Source organism: Podarcis gaigeae (assembly GCF_964106915.1).
Source record: "Podarcis gaigeae genome assembly, chromosome: 3".
NCBI classification, from domain to species: Eukaryota; Metazoa; Chordata; class Lepidosauria; order Squamata; family Lacertidae; genus Podarcis; species Podarcis gaigeae.
The window spans coordinates 40,576,757-40,602,384 of NC_139680.1; the positions used below are offsets into that span (position 1 = coordinate 40,576,757).

The window sequence follows — 25,628 nt, forward strand, 5'->3', positions numbered from 1 at the left end:
CTTTTGTCTCTCTCTCTCTCTCTCTGCTCCCCTCCTTTGGAAATAACACCTTCCATTGTGCCAACTGCATTGAGGAGATTTTGTTAAAAGGTTGCAGGTCCTTTAAACATGGTTGACATTGGAGGGGCTTATTTAACAGTCTGTCTAAATGGCATTTTAGCTCACCCCTTTCTAAACCATGCAACATTTGAGCCAGAGGTTTCCCAAATTGGGTTTCCCAAACCGGTTGTAAATATAGGCACACAGGGGGCGGGGGAAATATATTTTATTGCTTCTGAACAGATTCTGAATATAGGACAACTGGGTGAATAAAGGAAACATCGTTAGTCCGCATTTATGGTTACCTGAAAACAGCTGTGTTCTGCTGAGATGTTTCTTTTTGCAGATCCTGACTTAGAGGCTCCACCTGGGAAAATTGCAGCAGATGGTTTCCATGTGTCTTCAGATGGAACTGTGTTTGCTTTCTCATTTTCAGCTGGGTAAGGCTTTCTGTATTCTTTTCAATGTTCCATTCATCACATCTCTCCCTAGTTCCGGATATCCGCTGCTCTTTCCCTTTGCCAGTTCTTGGAGAGTTAATTTGAAATGGCACTATCTTCCCATCGTGAATATAATCAATGGATAATCCAAGCTAGAAGCAGAATGTGTCCAGTGCTGACTTGACTCCCTTTACCCTCAAAGATGAGACAAAAGTATTTCTAAGTAGACCGTGTATGTAGTCAATCTTACTCCACACAAGTGGGAAGGGTTGTTGTCAAAGGATATGCTAACTAAGTATTCACCTGGGTCAGAATTGTTTGCACAATTTCCTCTTTCAATAAGTAAAAATCAATGCTAGAAGCTCTCCAAGAACCCAAAATGTGATCCATTCCTGTGCTAAATTAAGCACCTGCAACACTTTGAATGATGGGTGCTTGTCAGCTTGCTACTGCTGACACCACTACTGGCCTTTGAGGACAATAACCTTCCAGCTTACTACAGGCTGGTTGGGCCCAAAATCATGTCACAAGTGTTCTTCAGGATTAACGATTTCACTGTCAGGGACCAGGAGTCAGGTTCAACTTCACCAGAGATATCCCACAGCATGACGCCCAGGGAGCTGTGGTACGGTCTTCCAGTACTACTTTTTCAGATGCCCCCATAGGCAGGAGTCATGCAACCATAGCACAGTGCTTTCCAGTCCCAACCCACAGAGCAGGATGCCATGGGCAACAGTGGCCTCAGAACCTGCAAAGAAATAAAGAAGAACTAATATGGTCACACTCCTACAATCCCTTTCCAGATAACGATCATCCGTAAGCATGGCCAAGGCTAATTCAGACCTCAAACCAGGTCTGAATCCAGATTGGAATGGTCCCAGATGATCCATTTCCTCCTAGAATGACTGCAGTTGAACAGCTGCCACCACCCTGTTGAACTAATGAGAAGCGTGCACATTTTGTCCCACTCCATCCCCCTCAATTGGGTATTTTCTGCCCTGGGTCTATTTTTGGCAAAGCTCTGGGCCTGGAGCTTCAATCTCAAGCCTTGAAACAACTGCTTTCACCACAAGGAAGTACTTCATCCAATTATCATATAAGTTGCTGGCAGGCTGTAAACAACCAGGGATTCAAACCTCTGTAGTTCAAGCGAAATTGTAACTAGATATTTCATAAGTAACAGTATTTGGACAACTTTAAAAGGCCGTTTTGAAATTTGGGGAGAATTAGGCTTTAATATGTGCTTGCAGAGTGGAAGAGGCTGATCAGAGACATTATTGGCCATTTCCCACTATAGTCCAATCATGTTTGGAGCGGAAACGAAAATAGGTTGATGATTGCAGTGCTATTGTTCAATGTTTTTATAGCTGCAAAATATATGGAGCAAACTGTTTCTCTTGAATTCCATGACCACATTTAGAGACTAATTAACTACTGCTCTGCACAAGTTCTTAAGTTTCTCATTTTTATGATGGCTCTTTTTGGGGGGTGGGGGTGAAGTTGCAGAGATGTGGATCAAATGTCTGTAAATGCAGAACTTAATATTCTCAAGAGACATAATTATATTTTATGAAGGGTTTTGCCTCCTGTAAAGTGGAAGATCTCACACGCATTGTCAAGGCACAGTGAGTTCTGCAACACGTTAGCCCAAAGAGGGAAGCATGAAGTGGAACTGCAATCCTGTTTGTGAATGTGTTGTTTTTGTGGATGCAAAAACCACACCAAGACTCACCAAATGCTGAAGCTAAGGGAATTCTTGGACCAAATAATAAAATCTCTAAAACAGGGATTTTATATGAGGGAAACAGCAACCCCTTGGCCAGCAGATAACAGCTCTTGTGGGTGCCACAATTACTTAAAGTTTTTGACATGAGTTTTACATTATTTTATTAAATTACCAATAAGACTGTTATTAGAATGCCACTAAACACATTGCTTGCAGTGCAATAGCCTGAGTAACTCTACTTTGTGACAACTTTCCCCCCATAAACTACTTATCCAGTTGTGATGTTCAAAATACTGCAATTGGATATATGTTTAAAAGAGATAATGCTCATGGAATAACTCTGTGTCCCAGCATAATGATTTCCTTCTGCCAGTTTAGTGCTGAGAGGTGGATTTTGCACAGCTAGCTTAATTTTTTTATTTCTTATTTTACCAGAGAGCTGCTTGTGGACGCCATGTGGCTTTGCTAAGCATCTGCAGTATTCCATTTCTCATTGCCATAACTAGTCATTTCTACATTCAAAGCAGATTCTTTGCTTTCACCCTCGTTGGGCCTTGACATCAAACAGATTCAAAAAGATCATCTAGCTCTCTATATGTGCGTTGTTGTTGTTGTTGTTGTTGTTGGCGGCGGTGCTGTGGGTTAAACCACAGAGCCTAGGACTTGCTGATCAGAAGGTCGGCAGTTCAAATCCCTGCGACGGGGTGAGCTCCCATTGCTCGGTCCCTCCTCCTGCCAACCTAGCAGTTTGAAAGCATGTCAAGTGCAAGCAGATAAATAGGTACCACTCTGGCGGGAAGGTAAACGGTGTTTCTGTGCACGGCTCTGGTTCGCCAGAAGCGGCTTAGTCATGCTGGCCACATGACCTGGAAGCTGTATGTTGGCTCCCTCACCGCAACCCCAGAGTCGGCCATGACTGGACCTAATGGTCAGAGGTCCCTTTACCTTTACCTTTAAGTCTATAAAACTCCATGTAGTGGGTAGGGGTGGTTTAATCAGTCAATTTTGGTTTATCTCAGTTTCTCCTTTTTTAAGGTTACCAGATGTCCCCATTTCCCAGAGACAGTCCCCGGATTTACAAATCAGTCTCCTGACAAAATCCTATCATTCCGACTGAAGTTGAAAAGTGTCCCTGGATTCAATGAAAAAAATCTGGTAACCGTATCCTTTTTCCTAGTCTGAAATTCAGTTCTTCTTGCCATACCAGATTGTAAATTTTATTTAAAAGACTCCTCATGCAAATTAATCATGAATTTCTCCAATATGCATGCCATTTTGCCTGACATATACATTTTTTACAAAGCTTTTTTCCTCTAATAGAATGCATTTCTTGATGTTAGTTTACTAATATACACCTTCTTATGCACACTTTACCCAAGTATATGCATTTTTGTATAGTTTACTTAGCTGGAGCACTGCATTGCAAAATTCAGAAAGTTGTGACTCGCACGGGATAGCTGTGTTTTGGTTCATATGTTGCTCCTTCATCCTTAATAGTGGGAGAGGAAATCAGTACTTTGATTCAAGGCTAAGCAAAGAGATCCAAACACTTTGCTAAGTTTAAATTCAGCAAGTTTGTATTGGAGTCACCCCTTAAAGTTTCTTCATTTCAAAATGCCAACTTTAAGACCAGCAGCCGGGTGCCTTGAAAAACTGAAGCATTTTCCTTGTGGGAGAAAGGAAGGCATTGTTGGGAGGTGACAGCATAGATCATGTTTGGAGATGGATTACCCTGTCATTTGAGGCTAATACTTCATACCTTGTTCTTTATGGCATCTACTCCATGAAAACTTATGCCGTCATTAATTTGCTTGTCAGCAATCTAACACCCTTATCTGGGACTATCATCGGCTTGTTATACATTGGTACCTCAGGTTAAGTACTTAATTAGTTCCAGAGGTCCGTACTTAACCTGAAACTGTTCTTAACCTGAAGCACCACTTTAGCTAATGGGGCCTCCTGCTGCCGCCACACCGCCGGAGCACGATTCCTGTTCTCATCCTGAAGCAAAGTTCTTAACCTGAAGCACTATTTCTGGGTTAGCAGAGTCTGTAACCTGAAGCATATGTAACCTGAAGCGTATGTAACCTGAGGTACCACTGTACAGACAGTCTGGTCTTGTGTAGACAGCAATACTGTAAAGGTAAGTAGAAACATATAGCACTGACATGCTATAAGAGGATGGAAGGGGTTTCTTTTGTTTTACATTTTAAATTATGTGTGTTTGTTTTAAATTCTGTATTTATTTTTGTGTTTTTGTTTGTTTTTGTTTTGCTATGTATCAGTAAAAGTCAAGAGGATTAAGATTGTCATTGTCCCAGGACTGCAGTCTAACATGCACCCCCCCAGGAAGCTATAAAATAGAAAATGTTTGTGGATTGACCTCTCTAGTAAAATAAAAAAAATCTTACAGCTCTATAGTGTTTGTTCAAAAGCTGTGGTACAAGATCTTTTTGTCCAGTTAGCAGTAGCAAACCATGAATCTGAGTCTTTCTTCCACTGCTAACAGCTGTGTGCAGCCTGTGTTGAGGGAAAATCTGATGATCAGCAACCCACGGGATATATATTTGGCTGGGCACTGCTATGTTAGGTAGCGTAGACATGGCCTATTAGTTGTTTGAATGGTCATTTAGAGGGGACATCCTACTGCACTTTCCAAACTAGCCTGTTTGGGCCTCATCCTGATTTCTGCTTTGAAAAGCAAGGGGGTGGAATTAAATGAATGAGAGCGGCAGCATCCTCAGGAATAAAATAAAAACACTGAAGGCATAAATGCATTTGGATTTAAATAGTGTGTATTTGACCGATGATGTAGATAAGGGACAGAATCAATCTAAGTGCAAAGGAGATAAATAAAAGGACAAGATGCTATTGTAGGAATTGAACTCAGCCAACTGATTTCCGTAAGGTAATGTAATGTGCATAAATATAAATTTGTTGCATCGAGAAAGAGAGAGCAATGGAAATGTTAGGAATTTGCAGTGCAATCCTATGCATGTCTACGCAGAAGTCCCATTGAGTGGGAGATAAGTGCCAGGCAGGTGAGCCTAGGAATGCAACATTATGCGCATAGGCAAGGAGCCTTAAACCACGAACTCTGAAGTAGTTCCATTGGACTGCACTGCAACACTTGGAACAAAGCAGTTTGAGGTTTACTACTTGAATTCTGCATTCTTATCCCAAGCCTGCTTAGATCACCCCTGAATAGTCTGAAGACATGTAAACATACAATAAAATGTCGTGGTCTACTTTGGGTGCTTTATAAGGCCTTTCTGGTTAGAGCTTTGTTTCCGTCACGAAACATTAATACGGCTTTATAGTGCTCTTGTCACCTATCTGCAGATTAGCAGACTATATACACAGCTTCTGATATGCATCTCAAAGCCTATAAATGATGCCTTTGCCCAATCTGTAGGATTGTCAGTGCTACTGCTGCTGCAGATGATCTTATCCGACAATCCTCAGGAATAAATATAGCCAAATGTATTGAATTTTACTATAACATCACATTTTTGGCAGTTTTTGGCAGCAGATCCACCGGAAAATTTTGGCACCAGCGAGAGGTACACAGCGTCCTGGAAAATCAGTCTATAGCTTGCATAGGAGATTCTGGATAGAACATTCCATCACTTGGGTTTCTGAAATAACTTATCCCCAAACTCATAAATCCCTCGTATCACACAGGCAGCATGTCACCGCACTCTGAGCATGGCTCAGTAAAGGTTCCGCTCAGTCTTTGTAGATGCTTTTTTAAAAGTACAAAATAAGCAAAACTTTATGAAGGAATCCATCACCCTCGGCATGATAATGATAAAGTTAGGACTGTCTTTCCTACCACCCTGCAATACTGTTAAAATGTGAGGTGTCAACATGTAGGTGTTTACAAAGCCAATGAGGAAAAATAGGACAAAAATAGTAGTCGTAGTAATAGCATTTTGAAGAGGGAGCCATATGTGATACTCCTTGCAATAAGGTTCATTTGAGGAATGCAAATAATTAATTCATCCTCATCATTCCACTTCATAGCAGCATTCCAAGATGGTTATATTTTCTTCCACATCTGCTAGGAGCCTAACACCAGTAGTCTTGGAACCGGCAGTAGTCACAACTGTACACACTCCTGGCAGCAATGTAGAAAGCAAGACAAAAGATTGCATAGCATGCACTCACACAGCCTCTTTTGCGACTCTTCCATTCATGAATCACAACCCTGCACATTGGTGATCACACACATTGCTTGTCAAGGTGCAGGGAGCCCGTCATTGGGGTACCATGTGAGGAGAAGGAAAAGAATCTCAAGACAACTTCTGGGATGGAAATAGGCCACAACTTTTTTGATTATAGTTGTAAGTATGTTTTGGATCAGGCATTGGGTATTTCCAGATTCAGTCAGGCCTCCTGCTAACTGCTAACCTGGGGGTTGATTCTGGGATAGGACTGTCCTGTGACATACATCAAATAGGAGAAGCCCATCAGAATCGCCACCTTGGGGAGTGCTATGGCCCCTCACCTTCCTCTGGACATATGGACAAAACACCTCCCCTTTAATGAGAGCCAGTGTGGTGTAGTGGTTAAGAGCGGTAGACTCGTAATCTGGTCAACCGGGTTCATGTCTCTGCACCTCCACATGCAGCTGCTGGATGACCTTGGGCTAGTCACACTTCTCTGAAGTCTCTCAGCCCCACTCACCTCACAGAGTGTTTGTTAGCTAAAGTGGTGCTAGCTAAAGTGGTGCTTCAGGTTAAGAACAGTTTCAGGTTAAGAACGGACCTCTGGTACGAATTAAGTACTTAACCTGAGGTACCACTGTAGTGTCTAATGCAGCAGTTCTATGCAGGTCTACTTATAAGTAAGTCCCACAGAGTTTAATGGAGCTAACATCCATGTAAGCCTGAATTTCAGCCTCACATAATATTCTGATCTCCAAAAGACCATACACAATGGTTTACACTGAGGCCACATCCCCCTTCCCAGGGAACTCTGGGTATTATAGCCCTGTGAATGGAATATGAATCTCTTAACAATGCTCAGCACCCTCAACAAACTACAGTTCCCTGGATTCTTTGGGGGAGGCTATAGCTGTTAAAAGTGGTATGATATTGTTTTAAAGGTATAGTGTGGGTGTGGTATAAATGCCTCATTGTTAATACTGAAGCAGCTGTAGGAGACAAAAGAGCTTGATCCACATATACTAGTCAACAGAAGGGTACTGAAGTGTAGGTGGGTTCCCCAAGGCAAGACACAGTGTTGTAAGTTGCCCAGAGTGACTGGGGAAACCCAGCCAGATTGGCATGATATAAATAAATTTATTATTATTAGTAGTAGTAGTAGTAGTAGTAGTATTAGTATCAAGAACCTTTATTGAACTAACACAACTGAACAACAGGGGCAAAGCAACTGCTTATATACATTTCTGAAGGCCTGGGCCACTCCCACTCACAACGTGATTGGCTGTCTAAACTTCCAAGTTGCGAATCATGACTCGGAGTTTAAGGGCCAATGGCAGAGGCCCAAATCCTGAAATGTTCTGTGATTGGATATCATGTATCGAATCAGAACACAGGGGCTCAGAATCCTTGGTCCAGACTCAAGCTCAGGCAAACACAGACCACTGAATACATAACACCTACTCAAAGCTAGTAACGTGTGTAGAGATTACTCTGATGTGGATATGCAGATCCACCCTGTAGATCCACCTGTAGATGTGTACATTCAGCGTTAATGGTGCACACAAAGCAGGATCCTCTGGAGCTTTCGACATGCAGAAGGCAGGCCAGCAGATCTGCCTGTGTGTTTTCTGCATGCGGCAGGACCCCGTAATGCATTCTATGAGGAACAGCTGTTCCCTGCATGCAACATCCCAACTGCATGCAGAAAATACTTTCTGGACTGAGGGAGCTGAGTTTCCCCAACCCCCCAAATTAATAAAAGATTTGTACCAATAGAATGAAGGTTTTGTCTGTGTTTTTCCCCTCTACTTTCTTTCATATTTGAAAACTATGTTCACATATGCAAAAATATTTATTGAGCACTTTTACTTGTGTGCTGTGTACTGTTACAGTTCTCATTTATTAATGCCATTTAGATACTGTTTGATGAAAGCCACAAACATTTATCTGCAGCCAAATTTTCATGGCCCCATTGCCAGATTTTTACAGACTCATGCTGTCTTTCCTGTTCTCCATCCAAACACTTTTTCTTTTTTTTTACAATTGAATTTAAAACTTTCCCAATTTTTTAATGCCAAAAGAACTCATTCCCCCCCCCTTTTTTTTAAAAAAGGATCCTGGAATTTTCAGTTTTTGGAGTGGGTTCTTTGTTTTTTTTGAGAACAGATCAGGCCTTTCTAGATCCAGTTATTTGAGTTATTTTATTCAGTTCTACAGGCATTTAGTTAAATAATACCTGCTAAGTTGTACAACATTCTTTACTGAAATGGATTAGGCTGCAGCTACCGGGGTGTCTCTAAGAAGATCAAGGAATGGATCTATGATAAACATTATTTTTTTAAAAGAAAAGAAAGAAAACTAGGAACCCTCCAGTTTAGATTGGCTAAATTTAGATTGGTTCCTAATTGGCTAAGGGAACTAGATCTTTCAAGACTGAGATTGCTATGTAGAGATGAATTGCTAGACAAATGATTAATTCTAGCTTGAGCGCAAAATATAGTTGCCTAATTCTGTATCATTTTTGTGAGCTATATTTGTAGCACCATAGGACTTTAGCCTGTCTGCAATCAGTAATCACACAGCATGCAAATGGCAAGAAGGCAACAGATTAACAGGCAGATTATGGCTCACATTAATTTAATTGTGTATTAAATGTTTGAAAAAGGAAGGCAGCCTCCAGGTGCAAAAGAAAATTAGTGAGGTGTCTAAATTATCATTATTGGGCACAATATATTTCTAACAGTTGTTCTTTCTCAGGGACACTCTTTAGCATCAAATTCTAACTCTCTCTGCTCACTGCTTTACAAGTTAGGATGCTCACAGATCAGATTTCATTGTGGAATCAGTGCTGCTCAGGTAGAAAAGTTCTTTTGCAGTGTCTACGTAATGTTGTTATCATCAGAATGTCAGGCCATTCTCCGTGTGTGTGTGTGTGTGTGTGTGCATTTATCTGGATTCCCCGTTACTGCACAAAATCCAATAAGTGGGGTGAGGGATAACCTCTTATACATCTGCAGTCATTGCTGGTATGGAAGCTTGCATTTAAAGAAAAATGTCTTGGTTAATAGCAGATTTAATAGTTTGTAAGATGGATCTAGCCTGTCCCTCCATCACCTGTTGTCTCATTAAAACATCACTAGCATTGCTTTAAAAAGGTAAATAAAACACACAGGGAACTTGTTGGATTTTTTTAAAAAAAGAATTATTTACAGTTTTTTTCATATTTGAAAGTATGGCTTTACAGCAGCCTTTCTCAACCTGTGGGTCCCCAGATGTTGTTGAACTACAACTCCCATCACCCCTAGCCAGCAAGGCCAGAACTCAGGGATGATGGGAGTTGTAGTCCAACAACATCTGGGGATCCACAGGTTGAGAACCGCTGCTTTAGAGTCTAAGCCCACATGGTGAAAGCTGGTTTCACAGCTGCCTCTTGCAGGAGGGAAGGAGGGAGAAAGAGGATAGAGGGTAGATCAGGGTTTCCAAAACTGGGGTCTCCAGCTGTTGGGGGTCTACATTTCCCATAATTCCTGACAACTGGTCATGCTAGCTAGGGATGAAGGGAGTTGTAGTCCAACAGCAGCTGGAGACCCAAGTTTGGGACACCCTGGGATAGAGCTTGGGGTTTGGTAGGAAAAACCCTGCCCTCTGCTGGCTGGAGGCATGCAATGCATGTGACTTTTCAGTAGCTAGCCTCAATTGCAGGGGTAGGAACCTTTGGCTCAATGGCCTAAGTAGGCCTGCCAGGGTTACATTTGAGCCCACAATGCTGTTTCCTTCAAACCCCACCCACCTGCACCACACATGTGACAGTAGGTGTCGGAGAGATAGAGACCTGTTAAAAGTGTGATAGTAGGCTGGCTGACAGTGCTGACCAGCTGGTAGGCACTGACATCAAGCCTGCTGGGTTCAACTCAGCTATGAAGTTCCCCATCAGTTCCTCCATCTGAAACACTGCAGCACAACTGATCCCTGCCAAAAGCAGGGCTTGAAATATGCACCAGTTGCGCGCTGCGGGGTCTTCAAGCTCAGCTTGAATCAATGCACATCTTTTGTCTGCAGCATGACTTGAACTCAGGCCACCCTACAAAGTAAACACGCCTCACCTGGCATCAGATGATTGACAGGTGGGTGGATGGCCTGCCAGGTGGTAGGAGAACTCAGAATCGGTCCTGCCAGTAATATGTAATAATATGTAATATGTTTATGTGTATTGTGGGGGTGCTAAGGGGGCGCTGTCCCCCGTTTTGTGCCTGCCCAACTCTATTATTCTTGCTGTAATCCCCCCTCCCCCTCTCTTCTTTTCAGACTCAAACTCTCCCTGTTATTTGGCCCCTCCAGACGACCTGCTTATTGAACATTCATTCTGATTTGCTTGCATAAAGCTTACACAGACATTAGATTATATCCGGCCATTACTGAGCTGTTAGATGACTGTGAGCATTTGTTCTGCATTTTTCCTGATTTGCTTACGGGGTGTTTAGATGGCTTCTCATTAGTCATCTGTCCATTCCACACTTGTCAATGCATTTTCCTGGCACTTTCCAAACTGCTGCAAAAACTCCAGATGCTTAAAAAAAGAAAAGAAAAGTGGATTTGTTGTGCTAATGTGACAGAATCCACTTTCACACCACCCACTGAGAGTTCACTTACGTGACCTTTCCTTGGGTCTTCTCAGCACAACCTGAGATAAGAAAATGTCATTTGAAACACCATAACCCTGTTCTTCTTCTCTTCTGACAGCCTTCAGTTGCTTTAGCCTCTCTGGTGTTCACATCAGTTTGAGCACACTATGTCAACTGTCTCTTTGGAAATGGGATGTATTAGGTTTATTTTCTCTTTTGTGTATTCTTCTATATCTCCAGAGGTCTACCTAGGGTTCCTTGCACCAGTGATGTGCTGCTGCTATCGTAGCAAAATCAAAAGTATGGGGATAGGAGATGTCGATGCAACACCTTGCCAAGGGCACAAGGGACCCTAGATATGCCTCTGGTTGTCTACGGTCACATCTGCACCATACATTTAGAGCACATGTCTTCCCCCAAAGTATGCTGGGAACTGTAGTTTCCTCCAGAGATCTATAATTCCCAGCACCCTAAACAAACTAGTTCCCATGAATCTTTGGAGGGAGCTATGATTGCTGAAGTGGTATACGAATATTTTAAATGTAGATTGTGCAGAAGACATTGAAAAAGCCACAACTTGGATCTTTATGACTTGGGCTTTTTTTGGCAGTTTGGGGAAGAACCATGTTACAGCAGCTCTTGAGCTGTGGATGTGATGTCAGAAGGAGCCAAAGTGTTTTTGAGGACTGGAAAACCTCTCTTTTTTATGTGTCTAGACTTGGAATTATTTCAGAAGCCTCAAGCAAAGGAGTGGGGCGGAATCCAAGAGTGTTATAAAACATTGATTTTGTAAATCCTTATACATCCAACACAATTCTAGTCTTTTCTATAGGGAATTGTCCAAACTATTTGACTGAGAGCTTTGCTATGGAAACGCTAATGCAAAATTTCCTGAAGAAGAGCTTACAACTCAAAATGCTTCGGATTTATAAAGCATTTCACGGTAAGTAACACTGGTCTTATTTCTTTTTCAGCCTGCTTTCTTTGAAGTTGCTGACTGGGCGGCTCTTTTGCTCGGATGGTGGGTTCAGAAGCCTACTCCCCCCCCCCCATGTGGAAAAAGGTCCATGACGGCTGACTTCTGAGTAGACCTGTGTAAGATTGTGGCAATTAACCCCAGGAGTGTGCATGAAGGATTACAGCATTATGCTTCCCTTCCTTAAATCCTTGGCATCATGGAAGTGATTCTCCATTTTAATGGGTGTGAGGGATAAATAATATACTCAGAATCAAGATAGGAAAATAACAGTGGAGAAGAATAAATGTGTAAACACAGGATTGCATTGCATATGAAGTACAATGTTATTTCTAAAACTTCCAACTGTTTCGTGAGGATTCATAGCCCTCTGGCACTCTCATGCTTCTGACATTTATGTTACTCAGTTAATGTCCTGTCCAATGTTCGGGAACTAAGGTTCAAATGTTTCTGATGAAACCCGGATTTATACTGTCCCCAATGAAAAAGCGGCTTTTCAGAAATGAGCTACCATTGCTCTTTCTAATGGAAGTCAAGCCTCATTAATTACAAAAAAGGTGGAAATTATCTGAGAAACTGAAAACACCAGACACAGATAAATAGAAAAAATAACATCATTTTTATTTACAAAAAAATCCAAATATTGGATGCTGTAAACAAAATTCACAATCTGTTCCCGCTAGCACTGGAGCAAATGCTTTACTTGGTTAGAAGTGTCTGTTTCCCATCCACTTTTTGTTTCAGCCTCCAACAGAACCCAGAGTCAAAAAGTTCCTAAAGGAACAGTCCAAGGGGAGCAGTTTGATGCAGCAGGATGTCTCGCTGAAGACTAAAGTTGTGCGGAATGCCACAGGAGAACAAATTCAGCATCACTTGACTTCCCACAGACTGCAAGAGTTTGTGGTGCCACGCCCAACCAGTCCTGAAGTCTGCAGACCTTTCTGATGTTTAACTAGGTATAATCACGGCTTGCTAAGAAAGCAAACCAAAAAAAAAAAAAAAAAACCCACCTGTACATGGATTTTGGATTTTTGTCATCGCAGTGGAAATCAGAAAGCAATACACACAAAAAACCAAGGAAAAAAACAAAAAGTGCTTAATATGTCATTAGATAGATATATTTCTCTCCATCTCATTTTCATTTTTCTTTACACGTTTTTCTTTCCACAAACTATTTAAAGCTTTCTCAGAATGGATGAGTCTTCAATATAATACAACTCACATATAAAGCACTTACAACAGGCATTTATAAGCTGTGCATGAAACTTTGTGCAATACATAGCAGCAAACAAGTCTTAAAGCATTTAAATAAAAAGAGTTATGAAAATACGAATCCTGCTTCCATTTTATTCCCCCCTCCCCATTTTTTTCTTGTTTTGTTTTTGCATATTGTGGATTATATATACACAGTATGATTCCATTTATCTGAACTGAATGACCCAGGACTGAGAATGAAATGTTTGGATAAATGAGAGTGATATTTACATAAGTATAAAAGTGATATGCAATCACCTGAGGTCCACATAGCAGACAGGGACAACTGAAGTTTCACAATAACGAACGATAACAAACTGCGGATTCTACTAGTTCTTCAAAAAGAATCTGATGTCTTTGCCTTCCTCATCTCCCAATGACATATCAGAAGAGGTTTAGTTCCTCTTTGATTCACATTTAACCCAAGAGTAACACAAACCATAGGACTGTAATTAAGACAACATCTTTAAGCTAGTTGCTTAAAACCTAGTTTCTTAAAAATGCATTTGAAGCTTTTCCTGAATGAATAGAAGGACTGGATCCTAAGAGTAACGAACATTTTCTTCTTATGAATGTGCTAGTTTAATAAAATTGGAGAAGGACCGGGGGGGGGGGCGATGCTGTTTGGTCGTATGAAAGGACTAGGTCTGCAAATCACAGAAGCCAACACGTTCTGAAAATATGCTGTTATTTTAGTTTTGACCTAGAGTCAAAGCATCTTCTCATCACTATCACCAGACAGTTTAAAAACAACCTCCACTGCCAGCCAGATGCAACAAAGCCCTGTTAGTGGCTGAAGATTGCTGGCTCCTTAAAGCAGAGAGAAAGAGAGAGAGAGAGAGAGAGAGAGAGAGAGAGAGAGAGAGAGAGAGAGAGAGAGAGAGCTATTTCACCTAGTGAACAGAGCTTGTGGGACATGTGATGCAAGGCAACCATTTGCTGCTTGCCATGAGATGCATCTACCTGAACTACTAGAAGGAAGGGGGAGGAGAAGAGAGACAGTGACCCTGTAATCCTCAGACTAACAATAGCCGTGTTTGGTTTTCTTAAAAGAGGGAAAAGGCTGCTCCAAAGGGGAAAAAATGTCTATACTGTATTATCAGCATTTTGTGGCTGAAGCACTGCCAGATACCCCAAACCCTTTTCAATAGTGGATGACTCATTTATTTGCAGCAAAATAGCTGTGGTAGGAAAGGACATACCACATTACCAGCTGATCCTCTTGCTCCAGCCTTCTGCTCAGCTTCCCTCAGAAATCCCCTCTGAGCAACAACAGGCTAGACTCTGATTTTGACAAAGCACATCTCCCTGCTGATTCGCTGGGCCAATGGAAAGAGGACATTTCATTTTCGTAACTGAGCACTGACTAGATGTGTATTTGTTATGAGGGTGAGGTTTGTGATTTTCTAAGCAGGCTGTGGGTAGTGAACAGACAAGCAAAAAGTGATGACTGGGGGACCGACTGCCAAGATGGAAATTAATTTTACATTTCCTGCAGAATTCACAAGGAAGAGACTTGAGTAAACAAGCTGGGGTCCTGTTAAACTGACCTTCAGACACAAAGGGATGGTTAAGAATAGAAAAGCTTCAGTAATGGACAATGGGGGAAGGGACAAATGTATTGCCAGTAGCTTTGCTAGGACAATGGGGTGCTAAATTGCCTGGTTAGCAGTTTACTAATCCCTCCCCTTTAAATATTTTATGTTGCTTCAACATTTCCCTGTGCAGCGTATATTTCTCTCCCTTTGATTCCGCAGTGGTGGGTGGCTTAGTTCAGTTTCCTCTCCCAAACTGTAACCTTGGCTTCCTTTCTTAGCATTAATAAAACAATGTGTAGGCCGCAACCCAACACAGATTTGGACCACTGGAACCCAAAGATTTTTACGTTTCCGGACGTAAGAGCACTTAACGCTGTGTTTGATTGTGACTGATGTGTTAAGTTAGATTTTGTTTGCTTTAATTAAAAAAAAGGGGGGCTGGATGAAAAAAGAAGAAATGGTTAAATTCTTTTGTATAATCATCACTACAGTGGTGAGGGTATAAAAACCCTCCCAGTAAAATGATTTCCCAGCATTCCCCTAAGTCTCTTGAGAGAAAGGAAATTAAATTATTTGTCCCAATGCAAAAGATTAATCATTTTAAATAAGGTACAGTACTAAACTGGAAAACGCAGTGTGACAACCAAAGTTGTTTAATACTTGCATAAAAATATGTGTGTGTGTGTGTGTAATATAAAATATAGATTTCCAAAATCCATGCAACAGTCTTCATAATGGTTCAATTTCACATTTACTAACTTTTAGTGGTCCTGGAATGCACAGTGCATTCTGCTTGCTCTTTTTATATGTCAATAGTTATTATTCAAATACAATATTCTTTAGCTGTCAAGGGAGCTATCCATTTGAGCCACATTCCAATGGTTGTCTGTACATCAGAGAGGCATGCAATCATGGTACTAGTGAACTAACTGTCAAAACCATATTACAGTACAAAACAGGGGACAAAAGGATCAGTGGGTGAAATGTTTGAAACTAGTATGGCTCACAAGTAACCCAATGGATTTGTTTATCTTCTTGCAACCAAATGCATCCTTTGAATCCCATCTTGCTTATGAATAGTTTGTTTATTCAGATTTTCTGGTGCAGGATAACTCTCTGCAAAGTGCCCACAGCATTATGATATCCTGTTGCAGACTGGAAAACACACTGCATTTTATTTAAAACATTCCTTAAAATTGCTACATTTTCCCAGATCATATTGAAAATATGTGTGTATGCATGTATACATACATACACACGCACGCACACACACATGCACACACACACAACAATATACACACATACACACATGTACCTATGATAACATCACGCCAACAATAGAAACTTTATATAGGTATTTGCCAGCGAAAAAAATAGGCATTTCCTCCACCATTTATTCACAAGCTTTTTTGTTTGTTTGTTTGTTTCTTGTGTCCCTGATAAAAACAAAATGCAAGTTTAAACCACAAAACTATATTTTTCTCACTTCAAATTTTCTAAAGGTATCAGGCACTTTTGTTTAACATTAGCATGTACAAATATAGTAATATTTTATCTTTCCTCTTTTTTTTTTTAATAGTCTACTCTGCTTTCTACTTGCTTGGATAACTTATCTGAGAAATCTTTGGTCCTGAAGCATATGATGCTTGCTACAGCTGGTTTTCTGGCTTTTCCACATTTTTTTTTAACAAAATGTGAAGCACGCACACAGCTGGAAATAATGAAATTTGTCATAATCTCTCCCCCTCCCCGTTTCTCTCTTTAAAAAAATAATAACTGTACCCACCTACAACTGCTTTTTTTTTTTTTTTTTTTTTTTGCTTTTTTCCCCATTTTGGAGCAAGCTGGTTCTCTTAAAGCTTTCTATTCAAGCAAGCTATACATTCTATGGGTTCATTCCACTGACAGCACTTAATACATGCCCCAAAGGCAGTAATTCTAAAATATCTCTTCTTCCAACATATCTCTGTGTTATGAATCTAACTTTAAATTCCTGAACGCATATTTCCCTTCCCTTCCCCACTCGTATTTCCTCCCCTGTCTTTTATTTTGTTTTGTTTTTTTGCAGATTCATTTAAAAAATAAAGGCTTCCCAACTTTCACTCTGCCATAGCTATGGGAGCAGGTGTCACCAACCCATATTGTCATCAAGCATTCCTCCTCCCTGGTTTCCTTCAAGGGGACCTATTTGCTTTTCATGACAGGCCTCTGTGCTTTGGGGTAGAGAATCCAATGAGGTTTTTTGTCTTTCGGTTCTTTTTCTAAATCACTCTCTGTTTCATTAGACTGAAGAACCGACAGCTTCCCTCAAGCTGAGAAGCCAGAGCAGACCACCATCACACACAAAAAACACCCCATTGTTTGTTTCTAAAAAAAGAAGAAGGGGGAGTGCTGCCTTTCCCCCCTTTATTTGCTTGACAGAAAACACGATCTCCACCAAGCCTATTAAATCTGCTAATTACAGGGCAACCAAGTCGAGTACGTGTGCTGCTGACAAGGGAACATTGGCTGAACCTGGGCAATATAATAATTGCTAAAGTTAGCATCTGCTACATACGGGGCTGGCTGGTAGTAGCACGTGACGTTGGCCACATTGGGGATGATATTCTGGTCAGCTAGCACACGGATGGCCAGCATGGTGATAAGGTTGAGAGTCTGTCTCCTCTCATGTCCCATCAGGCACACAGTGCTCTCATTCACCACACTGTGAAGGGTCATGAGATAGTCATACTTGCGGTCCTCCAAGCCCACAAAGTGGTTCTGCAAGTACGACTCCAACTTCCGCTGCTGCTCCCCGATGTCCGAGAAGTCAATGAAAAACCTGGAGCACATGTATCTCTGGAGAGACTTGATCTCGGATTCCGAGGCTGCCCTGAAGCCCCTTACCAGGAGGTTGCAGTACTTCAGGAGACCACCTCCCCTGATCTCTTCCGGGTTTCTGGTAGCAATGACCTTGTTGCAAAGGTGATCAAAAGCTTCTTGGAAATCCCCATAGACACTCTCCCCGATTATAGTTGGGTGAAAAGTTTCAGTCATCGGGTTCTCTGAGCATTCGTAAAAAAGGAGGAGAGAGTCTAGCTTGATCTGAAAGGAATCTACGCTGAACTCAAACTGCCTTCTCAGGGAGTCCACAAATTTCAGCTCCACGTTTTTCCCACTGTTGTTGGACAAGGAGATGAGACTCCACCGATCTGAATCATTGCACACTTTCACCATTTTCTGCACATAGGCTTCCTACAATTTGAAACACACGGGGTTGGGGGGGGGGGGGAGAGAGAGAGAGAGAGAGAGAGAGAGAGAGGAGGGAGGAGCAGATCAGAAAACCAATAAAAGCACCTCCTCTTTAGAGTCTGCATTTGCATTTGATCCCAGCTCCACCCTGCCCTAGCTTGCAGCAGAGCAAATTTACAGAGCCCAGGCGTAAGAAAGAGACACTGTGGACAGATTTAGCATGCGGTTTTGCAGACCTGCAGTTGCATAGGACCAAAGGGCGAGGGAGTGCTTGTAGCATGGTCCTGCACAAAGGACATATTCTGTAGGATTTCATTAAGGCTTTTCCTCCAAAGAGATTGAATTGATGCACGCTAAACAAACATGCACACACAGAGATATAGTGAAGGGGACAGGACTCTTTCAGACGGTTAAAATGTAGCATACATGCAAAGGAGAATAATAATCAGATTGTATCTTACAAAACCACTAGCTTTCCCTTAAAAATAAACTTGCACCAATATTCTGGGAACTTTCAACATTATCTCAACCTTCATAATCTCCTGCCCGCCCCCAAAACAAGGCAAGACAAAACCAGAGCAGGTATGGAGAGGAAAATCAACCCTTTCTTCCCCTGCTGTGATCTAGAATAACATTTGTAGGGCCTCCAAGGCAGGGCCTTGGGGCGGATGTCAACACAATGAGCAGGGCAGCCCCCAAACTTAGCAGGGCTGGCTCATTCCACACTGCCATCTAAAGAAGGGGAACGGGATTGGGGTCCTTTAAACCATCTCAAACGCCCTTACTGCACCATCGGTTAAAACAGTTACTTGATTCAAGGCAATCCGGTTTCCCCGTAGCTAATTAAGCCACTTAATCAGCGTTGCAAAGGTGTTTAAGCACAAAGCAGTGAAGCGAAGCACATTTTTTGGAAGAAAGAGCTGGGCTCTTCACATACTTAAGACAGGTTGCAGAGCAGCATTATTAGAGTATTTTGACAGCAAATCCAGCCTTTGCATTCCAGCCTATGCAGGGCAAGGAGACAGAGGAGCACCGTGCCCCTCTAAGGGTCCTAGCCACAAACCAATTAAAAGAAAGTAACTGTAGTTCAAATGGCTTAGCCTGATGAGAAATTAATGGAGCTAAGTTAGCATAAATCCAAGTACTTTGGTTTGGCTCAAGGTGCATTTACAAAGAAAATAAGAATTAATTGATAATTGCCTATAAATATTATACATACACTTGTACACACATATACACTCTAAGGAATCACTCTAAGGAACCATGCCAAGTTAGTATTTCAATAAGCTTTAAGGGGAGGACCTGTACGAGAAAAATCCTGGGGTTGTTGTTTTTAGCAATGGGGTGTGTGTATTCTGCCCCCTTAAAAAAATTATTTTTTAAATATTTTTATTCAGCTGCACTGCAATCTAAAATAAGGGCTAGCTTGTCCTAGAGGCTGCGCCTTCTCCATTCTGTCCGCCTGCGCTGCTCTGTGCCGGCCCATTTTGGAGAGGCAGAAGCGAAGCAAGAAGAGAGGTTCTCCCAGCCGGCAGCGGACTGCGAGCGCCTTCCATTTACCTTGAGGGTGAGCGGGGTGATCTTCTCCTTGTTAACTCCTTCCGGCAAGAAATCCAACAGGCAGTCCAAGACGACGTCTTTCACCGTCTGGAACTCGGCTTCTCCCTTCAGGTCGGCGCAGAAGATGAGGTCCAAGTCCTTGTAGCCCAGGCCGCTGTCCTGGTGCAGGACGTGGCTGGCCGCCGAGCCGTTGAGGCGCACATCGCGCACGCCGATGCGCTGCTCCTCCAGGCGGCTGCGCACCACCTTCACGATCTGGCGCGGCTGCATCTCCAGGGTGGGGAAGTTGCCCCGGCCGTGGATCGGGATGGTCTCGCTCAGGATGCGGTCCAGTCGCTGCACTTGCTCCCAGCTGAGCACGTTGCAGCGGCTGCTCTCGCTACAACCCAGGCACGGCTCGGCGATGGCCTGCCGGGGGCAGTCGCCGTCGGCACCGTCGGAGCTGCTGCTAGTGCTGCTACTGAGAATATTTTCCTCATCTGCCATGGTCCAGCGCCGTTTGCAAGTTGGAGCGGATCAAATAGATGGAGAGAAAGAGAGGCCTCCTTTGCTGGAGTTTCTTCTTCTTCCACTCCTAGCGGGACGGGGGGAGGGGTTAAAAAAAAGGCAAGCAAAAAATCAGGAATTTATAGCTTATGACGAAGACTGCGAGCCTCACAGGGGCGAAAGTATGCTTTATTTCACCCAGTTTGACACACACACCCCGCGCGCGTATTTACGCACACACACGCTGGGAGTCCCAGTGGCGCCCCTCTAGAGGCTTCACCCGGGGCAAAAAAAAAAAACCCCGGCTAGCCCCCTATTCCCCGTAGCTATGGCCCTGGATCTTCAAGCCCCTTCCTCTTGACAGGTCTGAAGTGGTTGGAGGATCTCAGCAGCTCTCCGGCGCTCCCTGCTCCCCCTTCCCTTCCCGGAAAGCGGCTTTGGCTGAGCTAAGCGGCGCTTTCAAGTGAAGCCACGACTCCCGGAGTGGACTCAGCGTTTCGGAGGAACAGGATGCAGTTTTAAGTGTGTTTTCACCGTCCCGCTCCTGATCTATCCGCCAGTATACACACCTGGGGGCTTGCTCCTGATCACCTGCCGTGTGGCGCGCGCGCGTGTGATCGAGCTATCCCTCTGACGGATAGCAGCGAAGGATGGCGAGGGCAGGCAGCCTGCACCCCTTGCGCCACTGGAGGAGCCGCCTGGCGCAAAGCTTTCCTCCGGAATCCTGACCGGTTCTTCCGCCCAGCTAGCAGGGATCGCGCTTTCCCCGGAGCTGCTCCTGCTCGCCCTGCGCAGCCTTAGGTCGCCTCTAGAGCTTTTGCTGGTTCTGCTTGGGAATGTCCTCTGTAGTTTTTTATATGGGCTTTCTCGCTCTTCCGGGGATCCGAGCCACCCTCCGCTTGCCCACGCCCCTCTCATCTGCATAGGGACACTTCGACTCCTTCCCTCCCTAACCCCCCCTTCGCCCAGGCCTTTCCAGACACGCCCCTTCATATTTGCATAAACAGCTGGTCCCTATGCTTTCCCCAGCCGCTTTTCTAGAGCCTCTTCCTCCTCTTCCGTGCCAAACAAATCCTCTCCTTTCTGGAAAGGGAAGAAAGGTGAAAGTTGGAAGGATCTGGATCCTGCTGGAACATCCTGGAGGGAGCTGGCAAAAAAAAAAAAAGTGGCACACTGAGGGTTTGGCGGGGGCGGCTCTGTAGGCGAAAGGGCTGCAATTTTTATTTTTTTAAAAAAATCAAGTCAACTAGGGACCCGCGGGCGTTCGATCAGGAACAGGGGGTGGAAGTTATGTCAGCCTGCATGTGGAACATTCTCTGGCTCTCCCTGCTGAGTCTGTGCTTTGCGATTGTGTCGAGCTGAAACGGGAGGGAGGCCGAGAGGGAGGGGTAGGTTACATTTTTCACCCAGGGATGGAATCCATTGCCGAGCCGGGGACGTTTCGCACTAAAAAATAGCCAGCCTGGGGTTTCTGAGAAAGGGTGGTTCCTTTTTCAAAAAAAAAAAAACCATTTTGAAAACAGCTCTGTGGGTTTCTAGAGATCCTGGTATCCGGCTTTGTTTTAACTGCGTCCAGTTGTCAAAGCACTTACTCTACAGAGGGCACCCCCACCCCACCCCACCCCACCCCGCCGCCGCCTCTTTTTCTCTCTATTGAATTGTCAGGAGAGCAGTCCAGAAAGGAGTAGGAGGCGACACTGCGTGGCTGCGCTGTGCACCTTAAGCGGCAAGATTCCCGTGGATGTTCATGGAACGAAAGAAACTGCCAAAGGGGGGGGGGATCACAGGCATCTGAACACGGCGTACTCAGTATTTTACAGCGCCCGGGGGACCTGAGAAGGATCCAGCTGCACCAGGCTAGTGAAGCAGCGATGCCTTCTGGTTTTTGAAGCTATTTGTAAAGCACGGGACAAAGTGGGAAACAGCTTCCCAGGCGGCGTTTAAAGAAAGCTGGAGTGGCGGGGGACACCCAGGCCCAGACATTATTCCCCTGCCCGGAATAAAAGGTAGAATGCAGGTGCGCCTGGCAATCAGAACCCCCGTTCCAAGTACTGTCCTTAAAAATACCCCGGTGGAGTGGGGGGGGGCGCTTTTAAGATCGGGGAGGTCAAGACGTTTTGGGACTGGATTCTGGATATACCCGAAGCAATAATCCTGGGCAAAGAAAGCCGTGATTTGCAGCTGGAAATCATAAAATGCCTGCAGGAACTGGCTAGGAAGAAATCCAGAGTTCACCACCACCTGTTGCTGCGAAGGACAGGAGTAAGTGCAAAATAGCGGTGCCAGCTTTTTATTAGACCACCTTCCACTTGGCCAGATCCGTAGTGCTGTGCAGCTAGCACGTCATTTCACAGGAAGAAGTTGGCCTAATCCAAAATGTTGTCACCTACTCCCCTCTTGTTTTTATTCTCTGAAAGTAGCTCCCCAGTGCGCCGTGGATTTAACAGCCCAATGGCAAAACCATCGCCTTCTGCTCCAGCTATGAGATGGAACTGCGCACAAACCGCGCGCGGGGGAAGGAGCAGATTCTCCTTCCTGTGGATTCTACAGCACACACAGCAAAAAACACGCGATATAATGCAAAGGTTGTCTGCTTGGAGAACCGGTCCCTTTTATTGCTGCTAGACTTTCTTTTTTCTACTGGAAAAACCTAAAAGGTCGTTAAACGAGGGTTAGCTACGCAGTTGTGAATGTCCCTGGAAAAAAAAGTTTGCGTTTGATCATGCATGCACAATGGGTAATGGGGAATATATATATAAATATATATAAACTCACTTTTATATATATATTAACTCACTCTTCTCTTTCTCTCTCCCAGCGGTTTAATTCTTCAGTGCGTGACCACAGAATAATCTGACATCTGAGCAATCTAGGGGTAAAGCGCGATTTCCCAGAGACTCCACCTGCGCAGATCCGATTCCTCTTTATATATTTGGTGCGTAGGACTTTAGAGGCATGACAGAGCAGGATTGGTGGCCGAGGACTCGTGCATGGTCGAAGAAGTGGCTGTCACGTTTCTCGCAGGAATATGAAGGCTAAAGAGAGGCGCGGAGGGGGGGTGAGCGAAAACAGCGGCGGCGGCAGCAGCTGGAGGAGCAATAATAGGAATGGAGCAGATAGAACGTCACAGGTACTGACGTTCCAGCAACAGCTGCAGGGCTATTCCGAAAGCCTGTGATGTGAGAAGAGCCTGGCCAATCAGCGCCGGTTTGGCCGTGACGCTTTATTTTCCTCCTCCAGGCCCCTGGGGTGAAGAGCCAATCGGAGAAGGGCTCGAGAAGCAGCGTAAGCGTGCGAGCTCCGAGTGAATGAGCCGTGGGAGGGAAGGAGGGAGGGGGAGAGTAAACACGCCCACGCACAGAAGAGCTGCCTATTCACAGGCGCTTGCGAGAAGGTCCTGCGTCTTAGGAGCCTCGTTGTGCTGCGGGGCGAGAAGGAAAAGAAGGCCTTTCCTCTCTCCCCCCCCCGCCTTCCCAATTAGCAGCGGTCGGCGGGAGGAAGCGCTGCCTTTGGGACTAGGTTGTAGTAGGCAACGCAAGCTCGGGCTGCTACTCCGGGATGGTTTCTCTGTAAAATCCGTGGGGTTGCAGAGAGAGATGGGCAACATCAGTCTTTAATAGGAGGCCTTGACTGCGAGGCAGCTGCAGGCTTTCCCCTGTGAAAGTTCGCCTGCGTTTGTAGTGGACTACAAACTGCTGTGGCAACACAGCTTAATGACTTGATGCTACGTGGACCACACGCCCGAAACCAGGGCTAGCCCAATGTGATGATGCGTCCCTCCATCCTGATGATGATGGCCAGTGGTCAGGAATGGTAGTCAACAGTGTATGGGGATGGCAGCATATTGGCTACCTTTGCCCTGCTTGATATGTGAAGAGTTTGTGGTTGCGTAGGGATGGCATTATTCCTATCATTAGTCGCACGCGATCTGGGACTGAGCATAAAACATAGTTTAATAGCTGCAGCCAAGGGGTTGTTGGCCTGTGGAAGGAAGAGCAGTGAAGCAGGGGACACTCTATATATCATAGCAAATGTGGTCAGACTTTAGCAGACCAGGGTTCAAATCCCCATTGGGCCCCGCAGTTCACTGGCTGACTTTGGGTCAGCCCTGCCTTTCAACACAACAGGATTGAAGGAGAAAACCACGTGTGCCACTTTGAGCTCCTTGGAGAAAAAGGCGGGGATATCAATGCAATATTATTATTTTTACAAAATTAAAGGAAGCCTCTGAATTTTCAGTTTGCGTTCAGTCTTTTGTTCCTCTTTCCCTCTTACTTCTCAATGGAAAGGAAAACGCGCAAGCACTGTCCCAACTGCGGGCCTTTAATGCGGAGAAAGCAGACCCTTTCCCACGCGCGTTCCTGCTCATTTTGAAACGTTCACCCCCTCAGCTCCCTCCTCCTACCCGAGAGGAAAGAGAGGAGTGCACAAGACGGCGCGCGGGGCTACCTTCAAGCCTTCCCTCCCACCTGGACCTGGCTGTCATGGGGAAAGCGCAGCATCTCTCCGCCAACCTAGCCAGCGTTTCTCGCTCTCCTCTGGAGTGGGGAGATGAGAGGCTTCTCTTTAAATGGGATGGGACGTGCTTCGAAGGACCCCATCTCTTAAATGGCACCCCGGAAGAAAAAACAAAACAAAAACAAGAGGAGGCCTAAGAGCATGGGAGCAGCCAGGGGGTGCGGGAGGGCAGCTGCCCCCCCTAAACCAAATAAATAAATAAAAATACTTAACTAACTGACCAATTGTGTCACAGATAACTCGCTTCTGCCCCCTAACATAAAGCATGCCTCCCCCTAAAATAAATCCTGGCTACGCTGATGCCAGAGAGAGAGGTCGAGGAGGGGCTTTGGGGAGAAAGTAGGAACTTCCAACCAGAGATACAGTAGTTGGTCGTGTGAATGGGATAGAGCTAATAATAGTAGTACTGTAGTAGCAATAATAAAATCCAGACTTTGATTGCACTTTAAAAAGACAGTGAGGTTTTCCTTGAAGGTGGAAATAGCACTCGCTGCTTTTGGGGAACTGCCAACCCCTCTCCCCACCCCCTTTCTCCGCTGAGCAGCTGAGGGGGAGGCGGCGCTTCCTCGCGCGCGCAGCTCCCGCCCCTTCGAAGGGGGCTCAGGCCAGCGCGACCTGCGACTTTCTCCACGAGGAGGCTTGTGGCCGAGGGCGCGCGTTGCGTGGCAATGACGTCCCCTGCCGGCTAAGGAGCAAGGTGCATCCCCTTCCTCGGGCGGAGGGGGTCCCTGTGTCCCGACTGCCTCGTCCCAGGCTGGGTTCTCCTTTTCCTCGAGCGGTGTGGAGAGAGAACGGCCAGAGGGCGGCTACCACAGTTAAATAATTCTGGTAAGGAGCCTGCCAGTCTGTGTGGCTCATTTCTGAAGTAGCTTCAGCAGCAAGGAAAGATCGGGGAGGAAAGGAAAATTGGAGCGCGGGTAGGAATGTAGGATCACAAAATTAAAATAAAATAAAATAAAACCTAAGGATCATTTCAAATGTTTTTCAGGAGGACGTTTTTGTAGCAGTGATAGATCATGGACGGATCCCCTGTTGGGGTTGTTGTGGAGGAATTACTGTTTACCAGCGT

The 25,628-nt window shown here is 44.5% G+C and overlaps 1 protein-coding gene across 2 annotated transcripts; it reads right to left on the reverse strand.

The window, feature by feature from the left end:
• Positions 1–12,572: 12,572 nt before the first annotated feature.
• TENT5A (terminal nucleotidyltransferase 5A) lies at positions 12,573–23,194 on the reverse strand. 2 transcript variants are annotated; one of them, XM_083733986.1, is made up of 3 exons: positions 20,611–20,936; positions 19,556–20,129; positions 12,573–17,998 (listed from the first exon to the last, which is right to left on the reverse strand). In XM_083733986.1, exons 2-3 carry the CDS (start codon positions 20,039–20,041, stop codon positions 17,219–17,221), a joined length of 1,266 nt encoding a protein of 421 aa, XP_083590112.1. In that variant the 5' UTR covers positions 20,042–20,129; positions 20,611–20,936; the 3' UTR covers positions 12,573–17,218. The 2 variants fall into 2 exon arrangements, with proteins under 2 accessions (XP_083590112.1, XP_083590113.1); XM_083733987.1 differs by lacking the exon at positions 20,611–20,936 and adding an exon at positions 22,817–23,194 and having other exon boundaries at positions 16,808–17,998.
• Between the last annotated feature and the right edge of the window lie 2,434 nt (positions 23,195–25,628).

Coding starts and splice junctions, on each gene's coding strand:
- TENT5A (XM_083733986.1), bottom strand. CDS start 20,041: ATGGCAGATGAGGAAAATATTCTCAGTAGCAGCACTAGCAGCAGCTCC. Junction 17,999..19,555: donor TCACCCCGCTCACCCTCAAG/GTAAATGGAAGG, acceptor TTCAAATTGTAG/GAAGCCTATGTGCAGAAAAT.